The 13203-nt window shown below is 38.5% G+C and overlaps 2 protein-coding genes across 2 annotated transcripts in view; one reads left to right on the plus strand and one right to left on the minus strand.

Moving 5' to 3' along the window:
• Positions 1 to 13203, minus strand: part of LOC114648027 (adhesion G protein-coupled receptor F5-like) — a 395766-nt gene that overhangs the window by 42478 nt on the left and 340085 nt on the right. The gene's annotated exons all lie outside the window — the stretch shown is intronic.
• The window catches only part of LOC114649284 (meprin A subunit alpha-like), a 46267-nt gene that overhangs the window by 31853 nt on the left and 1211 nt on the right, over positions 1 to 13203 (plus strand). The window contains exons 9-12 of the mRNA XM_051925638.1: positions 3610 to 3756; positions 5348 to 5563; positions 8215 to 8667; positions 11582 to 11755. Coding sequence (XP_051781598.1) covers positions 3610 to 3756; positions 5348 to 5563; positions 8215 to 8667; positions 11582 to 11755 — 990 coding nt within the window. The remainder of the gene's footprint in view (positions 1 to 3609; positions 3757 to 5347; positions 5564 to 8214; positions 8668 to 11581; positions 11756 to 13203) is intronic.

The raw sequence follows: 13203 nt of genomic DNA on the forward strand, positions 1-13203 counted from the left end.
GTTTATCTTTTTTCCAGGATTTTTTGGAAACTTTTTTGTTTTGGGTGGAGCACACTGCACAACCTCCAAAAGACAAGGAGCCAGTTTCTGATTATTATTTATATTTATCTTGAACTAGAATACCATCCAATTTTGCCATCTTATCAATGGCAGGTGGGGCACTTTCCCCATTCCTGGCAAACTTGTCCCAGTATTTCAATGTATTGTTGAAATGTTTAATGCAGCATGGTGGCACAATAGTAGCACTGTTGCCTAGTTCTAAAAAGGCCAGGGTTTGTACCTCAGGTGTTCCCTGTGTGGATTTTGCATGTTCTCCATGTGTCTGTATGAGTTTCCTTCAAGGTGGTCCAGTTTCCTCTCACAGCCCAAAGACATGCAGGTTAGGTGAACTGGCATTACTGGCAGAACCAGGATATAATAGACTTTTATATTATATACAGTATAAGTCATTTGGGTTTAAACCAATGAACCAACCAGAGTAAATGTATGCATTGATTGACACTGTATGTAAATTCAATAGTTGTTTTTATAAAATGAACCTATATTCTTTGTTTCTCTGATTATTCTGACCATGATGTAACAGCCTACTTTTGATGAATGCTCCCTCTAAGGCATTTTGCTGAGAAGTAATTAAAAGATACAATGAACAGCTATTCTCCTGCCTGATTACTGATTTGTCCTGTTAGAGGATTTTTCTTTCTTTAATAAGCCTAGGGGGCTTTGCCCCCTGCGCGCTTCGCTCGCCAACCCCCATGTTTGGTTTTCCAGATACACACTTTTAAGATTTTTTTTTTTGAATTGTTGCTATTTCATTAGTTTCACTTTTATTTCAGAACTTCTTTAAAAACAATATTTGGAATCTTTCAAGTCCCAACATGCTGAATCTTTTAAATGAGGTCCATGAGACATGTGTTTAATGACTTTGTACCATAATTCGGGATAGGTTTCTCTGTTTGGAATTTCAGCACAATTAATTTTTTTTTGCAAAGTAACCAATAAATGCATGTGAGGTAAACTCCATTTTTGAAATTCTCTGACTTAAACTTCAAAGCCTTCCAATATTTACATACTTCTGACATATCACCTATGTCCATATATTCGATCTCTATTCGCCTTTTCGTTATTTCTCCAAGTAATAATTTCTCTTTGTTTGCACTAATGCGATGTTTACTTTCTTTGTTTTGACACTGTCGTTTTTTTCTGCTTTCATATTCTGTATTTTGCTCTGCATGTGTTTGGCCCCCTTGTTTTTTAACCTCTTTATGATGTTTTACTTTGTTTTCTACTCCTTGTCTTTTATTTCTGACCTCGCTTTGTCTTGCTTTTTTTTTCAATGACACCTGGTCCATGGTGATTATTTTTCCTTTTTTTCGGGTAATAATTTCCGTTTGTTTGCACTACTGCGATCTTTACTTTCTTTTTTTATACTTTCTAATTTTCCTGCTTTCATATTCTTTAACTTTCTCTACATGTGTATCGCACCAACTTTTTTTTTTTTTGAGCTTTTTGAATTCCACTGCTTTCATAATCTCTAACCTGCTCTGCATGTGTATAGTGCCAACATTTTTGATTGTCCTTATGAAGTTCTACTTTGTCTTTTACTCTTTGTCTTTTAATTCTGAGCCTGATTGGACATGCTTTTTTCAATTCCACTTGTTCCGGGCTGATTATTACTTTCCTTATTTTCTGAATTTGTACCTAGATTATTCTTTTTCTTTTTTTCATTTTTTTTCTCTCCAACGCTTTTGAGTCTCTTTTCTCCGTGCTGCTCTTTCATCTTCGCTTAATCGTTGATGTTTCATCTATAATGTATTGTCCTTATACGCTTTATATGCGCTGAGAGCCCTGGATCTGTATGTGCTCAAATCCTTTACACGACTGAGTGTTTTAATGCCATGGTCTTATTTGATATTGGTTGTAAGTAGGGCGTGTTTCGCAAGAGTCTCATGTTCTACATCCCCGCGAGACGGTCCTAAGTCAATCTCTTAGCACAAAGTCTCATGTTTAAGGTCCCTGCGAGACGCTCCGTGGCCAATCTCTTTCGTCTTGCGGGTCTTTTAAGTGTCTTCTGTGATCTTCACTTGAAGATCACGTCTCGTCTCCCTAGTCTTTCCCTCCCAGGATTTTTTTTTATAATAGAGAGATGTTAAATTTCTACCACACACGGAAACCTGGCTAACCAGTAGCATCTCAAAAAAAACCAGTTCTACTTACAATGTCTTCTTTTTGGATGGGAATTACTCTGTGCTTAAAAGTATTTTAATACTGTCCTTTGGTTGTTGCACTGTATCTTGTCTTCATATTCTTTCTTCTTCATCTCTTAAACATCTTTTGCGATGTACTTGAAACTCAGTAGATCTTGCTGATGTTAATTTTCTTTCTGTCATTTTTGGGAGTTATTGCTTAGTTTCTTGATCAATTTGCCGTAAACAATGACCACAGGTTATGACCAACAGGTTGCTGATAACTTAACATTTTTTACTTTCCCGAAAGTATAAGATCATGAGCTTTTAATGAAGACCACAAACAAGTTTCTAGCCCCAGTAGTGTGTTAGTAATTGTGTGACAGACCATCAGGCCTTCACATTTTTATATATAACTAGTCATTTAGCCCGTTACAATAACGGGCGCTAGAACAGTAGTGCATAAACATTAGTAGGAACAGTCTATATTAAATGGCAAGGGACCTTGACCTCATTCTGTTTGTTGGTCGTATTTTTTCTTTGTCTTTCAGCCTTTCTTTTGTTGATGTTTACTTGCTGAGCTGACTGTTCTTCGTGGGCTGCCGCCATGTATTGTGTGTCTTTAATTTTCTGTGACAGTAATACTGTCTTGTATGTCTGCTGGCTTGTACGTCCGTAATATACCTTTAATTTTTTCTGCCAGTAATACAGGCGTGCGCGTCGGTAATATGCCTTTAATTTTCTCTGACTGTAATACTGGCTTGTATGTGGTTGTAATATGCGTCACTGCATTGTGTACCTTTAATTTCCTCTCGCAGTAATACTGGTTTGTATTTCCATAAAACTCCTGTAACTTTCTCTGACAGTAATATCGCGCATCGCACCGTTCCCTGCGCATGCGCACTTCACCAGAAGACACACACACATGGACACCTGGACGCACACAGGGATTTTATTAAAGAGGATATAGACAGCTATACTATAAATGCAAGTGATTCCAGAGTGCTTCAAGATCTTTGTGCATTCTGTTTTTGTAATCCATTTCAATATCAAAGCTTCATTAAGTAGACATTCTTGAAGCCTTTTGATTTTTTAGTATACCGTATGCTAAACACTGATCGAGGCCCAAAAATATTGCATAAATATTACTGTTTAAATGCTTCTTCCCAGAATTATTATGTTTTATTAAATGTTTTGTTGTGCTTCACTCTTTTTGTAGAGTCATGTTACCAAAGTGTAGATTAACAGATAAAAACAACTAGGCTTTGAAATGGTAAGACTACAGAAAGAGGAAAGAAGTCTGTATTTATAAGACTTGCCTTGTTAAGCTATGTCCGTGGGTTGCTCGTTTGACAGAAGCATCCCAGCATTGTAAAGCTCTTAAAAATATAAGACTCTGTGACTAAAGTGTAACAAATATTTTCAGCATCCTCTCTAACACTGCTGGACCATTGTGCCTTTGAATCTATTAACATTTGTGGAATGATCCAAAGCTCAAAAGACGATGAAGACTGGGTTCATATCAAAAGCATTTCTGGGATGGATGATCATACGCTTCTTGGGCAATGCAGAGGCAAGTCAGATGACATAAACTCAACTTTTAACACCAGTGTTATCTCATAGGAATCTTAAGTAAATGTTTGCCTGTTGTTACCCATTAATTAACTGACTTCCTGTTTCATTTGTTACCTGAATCTCTTCGTGTGCCCTTCGTAGAAACTACTGTAAATAATTTGCATATATCATGGCAATGTATTTTATGAGTGGGATTAATATATTTGTTTGTTGAAGGAAATTATGACCTAGTTAACTATACCATAAACCAAAACTTAAGTTTTTTAGTAAGTAAAAACCATAACTTTTGTTAATATTTTTACTGTAAGGCAACTGACAAATTTAATATCAAAAAGATGCATCAATAAGTAAAAAAAAATGTGTGTCTTTTTCTAACACTGCCTGAGCTTAATTCTGTATATGGAGTATATTTCCACAGAACACACAGTGCCTACTCTTGCTGTGCAATTCAAACATAATGTAGATAACATCAGCTTTGCTTCAGTACTACAATGACAGACTAATGCCATGGGTGTCTGTAAAGTGTTTGAATTCTGTTGGACAGGCCCTGTATTTCGAGTTTCCTGCTTGTCAGTGTCCATGGTTAACTCAATAAAACCAATAGCCTTATTACTAGTTATTTATCTTGACATGACAATAACAGAATACCTACGTAATTCATTTTGTACCCCCATGCGCTACTGTACATCTTTCACCACTTCTTGAATTCTAAAATGGATTGCACAGAGTCTACTAATTGTCAGCTAGATGATAGAATTTTAGAACTGTCTTATTCCTTTGTTTCTTATTTGTCCTGTTTGCTCTGATCTTATGGTTTTTGACCTTTGCTCTCCCTGAAAATATGTCTGTCTTTTCATTTTCATCTCCTTGTCATTTCTGTGAACACAATAATTGTTTTGTCCTTAACACCTTTGTGGTGATGCAGCCTCAACTCACTTTACGAAAAGTTCTTTAGGCTACTTATTGGGTTAGATGCATCCATATACACTTGAACCTTTGGCTTTCCTTTACATTCCCATTCTATATGGTAGCCTTTAAGCTATTTATTCTTTTAAACAGACAGTACTATACTGTCCCTAGTGGATGGGTAGTAGAACACTGTGCTCTTGCCAGTATTCCTTAAAGACCTTGCAAGCTTGCTCTTAAAGAAACAGTCTCACTCCAGCTTCCTCTTGCTAGTAGTTACAAACTGCCACCTTTTGGTTAGAATATCTTGTGGCCTCATTCCAGGACTCATTGTCTTTGAGCAGAGGGCAGTGCATCCCTGGTGTATGCCGAGTCTCCTTTCCATAGAGTTTAGCAGTTTGTAATTCTGCTCATGCTACATCTCACTTCCTCCTGTACGGTGCCCCAGTCTACTGTGTGCCCAGCATATATACAGGATGCACTGCTTTCTATTTGGTAATACTCGGTTTTGATTTATCAAGTGTGTGAATAGAAATGTATATGTTATATTTTAAAATAGAGCCATTGTACTATTCTGTGGTACACTATATAAATACTTCATGCATTGATTAAAAATTTTTGATCATTTAAAACTATTTGAAAGTTTTTACTTAATGTGTTTTATTTTACATGGGATTCTTTAGATGCTGGATACTTTATGTATTTTAATACCAAAGAAGGAAAAGAAGACCAATCTGCAGTTTTAGAATCCAGAATTCTGTATCCAAGACGAGACCTTCAGTGTTTACAGTTCTTCTACAAAATGACTGGAAATGTTAATGACAAGCTAGTTATCTGGATAAAGAAGGATGATGGATCTGGAAATGTTCGAACACTTGTAAAAGTTCACACATTTAAAGGTAACACATTTATGACATACTTTTAAAAAATACTGAAAAATGTTTTATACCTAATAGTCTTTAGTATATTATACACAAGACTAGCAGTTTGGCACAGTGGATTAGTACAGCTTTGGGTACTTGTGTTTGATACTTGGCGGAGGCACCGTCTGTGTGAACTTTGCACATTTATCATGATACCTTGAGGGATTTCTCCTGACATTTCAAATTTCCTCCCACTAGATGTGCAAGTGATGGAATGGCAGCCTGACCAACATTGGTTCCTTTTTTGTACTCAATTACTGTTGGCATTGGCTCCCTGCAAGACTGTAATGAAAAAAGATTTTTTTCTAAATGAACGCACGACTATGTCTCATGCTTGACTGAACATATCTTTAAACATAACCTCACACTTGGTCCATGCACAAAGACATACTTTTCTTAAATTATTTAAATAATTGCTACATTTTTCCCATAAATATAATTTTTGATTTTTTGATTTTTCTTAAGAAACAGTCTGTAAGGTTCAGGTTTTGTTACTTATTCTATGCCAAATAAATACTTTTAATGGCATATTTTATATATACAGGCTATATAAACTTTAGCTGCCAGTCAGATGTAGCTTTAAATGTTGCAATGTTAAAGTAAAAATCATGTTTTTTATTTGTTTCTTATGCAGAGTAGTTTGTAGTAATGGCATGAAATCTTTTCATGGATGTTTTTGACATTGTTTGCTGTTTTAAAGCATTTGTTAACTCAGGCTCCCATTTGATCAGAAATATTGTTAAATCTGTACGGTGTAAAAAGCATGAGATTAAAAATATTTCTTGATCATCACTGCAAGCTGCATGGGGCAACATATAAACATATAAAAAAACTAGGGGGCTTTGCCCCCTGCTTGCTTTGCTTGCCAACCCCCCGGTCTGCACTATGCACCAGCCACTTTGCGTCTCTGTCGCTCGCATATGTGGATTTCACTTTCACCAAACAACAAATCTTTTAATTCTTGCAGATACGCCTCTTCATTGGGAAGAAACACTACTTTTCCCTGATGGCAACACGAATTAGACGACGTACAAGTCTCCGACTTAAAGTTTAAATCCAAACAATAACTACATACAGTGGAACCTCGGTTCACGACCATAATTCGTTCCAAACCTCTGGTCGTAAACCGAATTGGTCGTGAACCGAAGCAATTTCCCCCATAGGATTGTATGAAAATACAATTAATCCGTTCCAGACCGTACGAACTGTATGTAAATATATTTTTAAAAATATTTTTAAGCACAAATATAGTTAATTACACCATAGAATGCACAGTGTAATAGTAAACTAATGTAAAAACATTGAATAACACTGACAAACACCCAGGCTCTCTGCTCAGCTGCACGTACAGGCTCGCTCTCAGCTGCACGCGCTCTCTCTCTCCCTCTCTCTAGCACGCGAGCCTGCCTGCTCTCTCTCTCTCTCTCTCTCTCTCTCTCTCTCTCTCTCTCTCTCTCTCATCAGCACACGAGCCTGCCTGCTCTCTCCAGCACGCGAGCCTGCCTGCTCTCTTTTTCTCTCTCTCTCTCTCTCTCTCTCTCTCTCTCTCTCTCTCTCTCTCTCTCTCTCTCTCTCTCTCTCTCTCTCTCATCAGCACACGAGCCTGGCTGCTCTCTCTCTCTCTCTCTCTCTCCTCTCTCTCTCTCTCTCTCTCTCTCTCTCATCAGCACACAAGCCTGCCTGCTCTCTCTCTCTCTCCAGCACACAAGCCTGCCTGCTCTCTCTCTCTCTCTCCAGCACACGAGCCTGCCTGCTCTCTCTCTCTCTCTTTCTCTCATCAGCACACTAGCCTGCCTGCTCTCTCTCTCTCTCTCTCTCTCTCTCATCAGCACACTAGCCTGCCTGCTCTCTCTCTCTCTCTCTCTCTCTCATCAGCACACGAGCCTGCCTGCTCTCTCACTCTCTCTCTCTCTCTCTCTCTCTCACATTGCAGCAGTTCAGCAGTTCACGTCTGACCGAGAACAATGCAACACATGCGGAAATCATCAGCACGCACAAACCGAAAGGGAAACTGGCTTGTTCGTATACCGAGTGTGTGGTCGTGAACCGAGGCAAAAGTTTGGCAAACTTTTTGGTCGTAAACCGAGTTGTATGTGTACCGAGGCGTTCGTGAACCGAGGTTCCACTGTACTTCTATCATATCACTCTATGTCCATATATTCAATCTCTTTTCGCTGTTCCATTATTTCATGAGACTTTCGAATTTTAGTACTTTCATTATCTCTAACCTGCTCTGCATGTGTATCGTGCCAATGTTTTTGAACCTCTTTATGACATTCTACTTTGTCTTCTAATCTTTGTCTTTTATTTCTGACCCCGCTTGGAGCTGAGAGCGCAGGAACTGTGTCTGATAATAGCATTCACACGAATGAGAAGTGATTTGACCGTGGGCATGGTTGTAAATGTTTGAGAAGAATGCGGGACTTGTCAAAATCTCTTGCCAAAATGTCTCGTCTCATGGGACCTGAAATTATCTCTTGTGGGAGTTGAAATTATCTCCGAGAAAGTCTCGTACCAGGATTTCCTTTTATAATAGAGAGATATGTTTTTAGTTGATAATTACTTTAAGGGTTAACATTACATACTCAAAGAAGATAAGTTTTACTTAACCTTTTATTTTTCTGTAGGAGACCAAGACTCTTCTTGGAAAATTGCTCATGTTCCCTTCCAAGCTACATCTAAGTTCCGTTATTTGTTTCAAGGTGTTAAAGGAAATCCAGCACAGTCAAATGGTGGAATTTACATTGATGACATCAATCTTGTAGAGACTCGGTGTCCAAGTGGTGTTTGGCAAATTAAGAACTTCACAGGTTTTCTTCTGACCTCTCCAAGTGGAGAGTATATTCAAAGCCCTCAATTCAATAGCCCAGAAGGGTATAGCTATGGCATCCAAGTTATACCCAATTCCTCGTACAAGGGTTATACAGGGATTTTCTTTCATCTTTTCAGTGGAGTGGATGATGGTGCATTGGAGTGGCCAGTTGTAAACCGGCAGGCTTCCATTACAGTACTGGATCAAGATCCTGATATACGACTGAGGATGTCATCCAGTAAAAGCTTTACTACTTCAGTGACACAAGGTGAGTAACAAAAGATCTTAAGAAGAATTTTGTGGTGATTAACTGATTTTTTGTTAGTTTTAATTATGGTCACTTTCTTATCAAGGTTCATGCTTCAGTATCAGAGATTATGTTGAGCGAGTTTCATTACTCTGATTAACAACTAGCACTTTTCCATTGCTGCACAAAAGCTGCATCAGGATAAAAGCATAATTTGATATGGCTTATTTTGGAACCGTTTAAGGTAGAATATCCTTATCTTTGTTGCTGAAAGATAACTGTGCCTAAAACGTCTGTTTTATTAATTTATTACCAAGATTTTAGATTGCTGTGCTTGGAAATTCTAGAAAAATGGCTATATGTCAAAAGAACATTCCTGTTTATTTTAAAAAGATTATTTTTAGATTCAGTTAAATATCTTATTTTTCCATTTTGTAAATATTTTTATACTAATGGCATTAGTTGAGGTGTTTTGTAAAGGTTAAAGTTACTTCTGCTTGATGGATTCACTGTGCTGGGCTCAAATATTAGTTTTTCTTCTTAACATATATGCTTTGGCTTCTTTTTATGTCTAAAATATCTGTTATAGTTTGAGTGGCAACTGGGGTGACTAAGTGTGCCTTGCAGTGAAGTGGCTACTCCTGCGTTTTTTTTTTTTTTTTTTGTTCTTTATTTCACCTTATACAATTTCTTGTCTTAGGAATTTGGTAGTTTTCGCATACCCCTTGGGGTCAGAGCACAGGGTCAGCCATTGTACAGCACCCCTGGAGCAATTACAGGTTAAGGGCCTTGCTCAAGGGCCCCAGCAGAGCAGTGGCCTTTTTGGCAGTGACGGGGATTCGAACCGGCAACCTTCGGGATACCAGCGCAGCTCCTTAGCCTCAGAGCCACCACTCCACTCTGCTTTATACCCAATGCTGCTCGGATAAACACCAGTCCCCAAAGCACTGTTTTAAAATGAGTTGGCTTTTAAATAAATGGCTGGTGCTGTCTGTTAGTTTTATGTAGAATGCTTTTCAATGAGAAGTTTGTAATGTTATTGTTTGGGTTTACCCTGTGGTCTATGGCTTACCCTCACAGCTAAATGTCATGCTGTCAGGTCAATTAATATTGCTAAATTGTCAATACAAACATGTTTATGCACATTGTATAAAGGACTTTTGTTCTCAATCTCTTTGTGCCAAGAGATTTAACCATGCCAGGAATAAAAGACAAAGAGTAGGACAGCTGCTGTACAGGCTTTTAAATGTTCAAAGTGCTGTGCGAGATGCAGACCATGTGACATGGCAGCAGCAGCAGCAGCAAGCCAGCAGCTGATTGAGTAAAGAGGAGTTAAAGAAAAAACTGTATTTGTTTCCCATTGTTTCACCGTTTAAGAGGGGGTTTCAGAGGAGCGACTCCGTCTCCTTGGCGTGCATTCAGCCCCCCTCTTCACAACACGAGTGGCAGAAACGCGAAGTGACTGGCGCGTAGAGCTGGCCGGGGGGGAGGGGATAGGGGGGGTTTGGTGAGCAAAGCAAGCAGTGGGCGAACCCCCTAGTATTGTATATTTTTTCTAGGTATAGCCCATATAAGAGGAAATACAAGTGCTGATATAATGGAATTCTTTCAGAAGTATAAAACATCCATCCATCCATCCATTCATCATCCAACCCGCTATATCCTAACTACAGGGTCACGGGGGTCTGCTGGAGCCAATCCCAGTCAACACAGGGCGCAAGGCAGGAAACCAACCCCGGGCAGAGCGCCAGCTCACCGCAGGGAACACACGCACACATACACCCCCACCCACCAAGCACGCACTAGGGATAATTTAGAATCGCCAATGCACCTAACCTGCATGTCTTTGGACTGTGGGAGGAAACCAGAGTACCCGGAGGAAACCCACACAGACATGGGGAGAACATGCAAACTCCATGCAGGGAGGACCCGGGAAGCAAACCCAGGTCTCTCCTAACTGCGAGGCAGCAGCGGTACCCACTGCGCCACCATGCCGCCCAGTATAAAACATCACTTTTCTTATTAGTTGATGCTGATGACTCCAACAAAATTCCCATAAGTATCCATCAACAGACTTCATGGTTTAACAAAGACTTTTATACCACTGAGTGGAATCTGTAACAATGGGAGAATATTGAAAGATAATTAGATTTGCTTTGTAACTTTCCTGTAAATCCCAGAGCAAATACTGTATATATTACAAATGTATGGCAACACAATGTAGAGGTCATTTAGGAAATACACTGGATTTGGTTTCATTTGTTAACTGCCTTCATTGTGTTGTCACATAGTTAAAATGTTGTAAATGTCCATATGACTGGTGTGGGAAGGATCTTTCCAAATGATTCACCAATAAATGGTCAACAAATTCCTATTAAGTCCTAGAACAGTATCATATGAATCCTTTCTGGATTATTCTTGTTAAATTTACCTACTGATTGTAATCTCTAATGAACTCATTTACAGAGAGCCAATACTGAAGAAATGTAATCTTTTTTATTTTTCTCAGCCCCCTTTTAATATAGAAGTACAACATCTAAATTGAGAACCTCAATAACCAGACATTTACAGAGCAGTAATGGATTTTTTTATAGAAAGTTGTATTTATTGGGTCAAAGTCACCGTTTTATTTGAAAGCTGGCTTTTCACGATTGGAATCCTGAGTGCTTAGTGTTTATCCCTGTTAAAGACACCCTAAGTTAAAGTCTGCGTAGTGTTGTGTTTAATCAGTTTTTTGTCATTAGGTGAAGCCCAGATTACTTCAAGTCAAATTAAATGTTAATGTAGGAGAAGGTAGAAAACCCTAAGAAATATGGGGTACCATGCTTCATAATTTACATGTAAAAGTGGAGCAGCTATTCTGTGAAATTAAGCAGAAATAAGTAAAGTTTTAATGACAATAAGAAAAAAAAGTTCAATATGTTTCTAATTCTAGATGCAGATGGCAATTTCTACTGGGACAATCCTTCAAAAAATGGCAAATATGATTCTAACTGTCAGTGTTATAAAAGTGGGACATGGGGTTGGAGGACATTTATCTCTCATTATGATTTGCACCGCAGAAATTACTTGAAAAATGATGATCTCATTGTTTTTGTTGATTTTGAAGGTAGGTTTTTTCTTTTTTCTGCTGACATGAGCGCCTAATTTGAAATGTAGATTTTTTTTATTATGTATAGTGAGAAAGTAAGTATGTCTCAAGTTTTTTCTTGTTTAAAAAGTGCGGACATATGAAGATTTGAACTTCACTTTATTTTATGCAGTATCTACAGATGAAGGTTGTAGAATATAACAAACATCATGCCACGTTTACATTTTATAATCTGTTGTGCAATTTAAATAAATATAAACGCAATGTTTTGTGTGTGAAAAATGTAAGTACATTCCTATATTTATCACTGCTTTAAATACCTAAATTTAGAATCTGCTGTACCAGATCAGGTGCAAATAATTTCACCATCATAAGATCTTAGAGGAACTTGTCTTATTTAATCCTCATACATTTAGTTTGGTTTGCTGTTGAAGTGTGCGTTATCACCATGCCTAGATTGAAAGAGTTCTCTGAGGCCTTCAGAAAGAAGGTCATAGATTCCTATGAGTATGGGAATGGATTTTGAAAGAGCTCCAAACAATTAGCAATCCATTCCACTTTCTGAAAGATCATCTACAAGTGGAGAAGATATGAAACAGCTGCTAATTTGTCAAGGCCCAGGCTTCCAAAATGTTCAGCCTGACAGCAGAAAACAAGATGCTAAAAAAGTCTCTAACAACCACAGAATTTCATCAAGGGACCTACTGGTATCCTGTGGTGGGTTGGCACCCTGCCCGGGATTGTTTCCTGCCTTGTGCCCTGTGTTGGCTGGGATTGGCTCCAGCAGACCCCCGTGACCCTGTGTTCGGATTCAGCGGGTTGGATAATGGATGGATGGACCTACTGGTATCTCTTGGCAGCTATTAATGTCAAAGTGTATGCTACTACTATTAGAAAGAGGCTGCACAAATTAGAACTGCATGGGAGATGTTAGAGGAAACCTTTGCTGAAAGAACATCAGGCAGTGCCGGATTAACCAATAGGCACATGTAGCATATGCTACGGGCCCCGCAATTTCGGGGGCCCCCAAATGGTGGACCCAATATTTAATGAAAAAGTGTAGCATTGAAAAACTGATCTTTAAAAATATTATCTTTACGTTTTTAAACTGTAACTTTCTTACACAACAAAACTTTAGGGGCCCAACACATAAAATTCACATAAATATTATACGATTCTTATTATAATCGAGAGTAAAATAATTATTTAGTCCGGTTTGAACTGTTCAGAATCTAAACTTCAGATGATGCAGACCAAAAGGGCCCCCAAATTTGAAATGTGCTACGGGCCCCCAAAGCTCTTAATCCGGCCCTGACATCAGGGCAAGACTAAAGTTTGTCAAGGAATAACTAAGTAAAGAGCGGGACTTCTGGAACAATGTGCTCTGAAGAGACGAGGCAAAGATAGAGTATTTGGCCACAGCACCAGAAGATGTGTTTGGCAAAAGCTAAAGACACCCTTTAATC

Source organism: Erpetoichthys calabaricus, chromosome 3, assembly GCF_900747795.2.
Source record: "Erpetoichthys calabaricus chromosome 3, fErpCal1.3, whole genome shotgun sequence".
Lineage (NCBI taxonomy): Eukaryota > Metazoa > Chordata > Cladistia > Polypteriformes > Polypteridae > Erpetoichthys > Erpetoichthys calabaricus.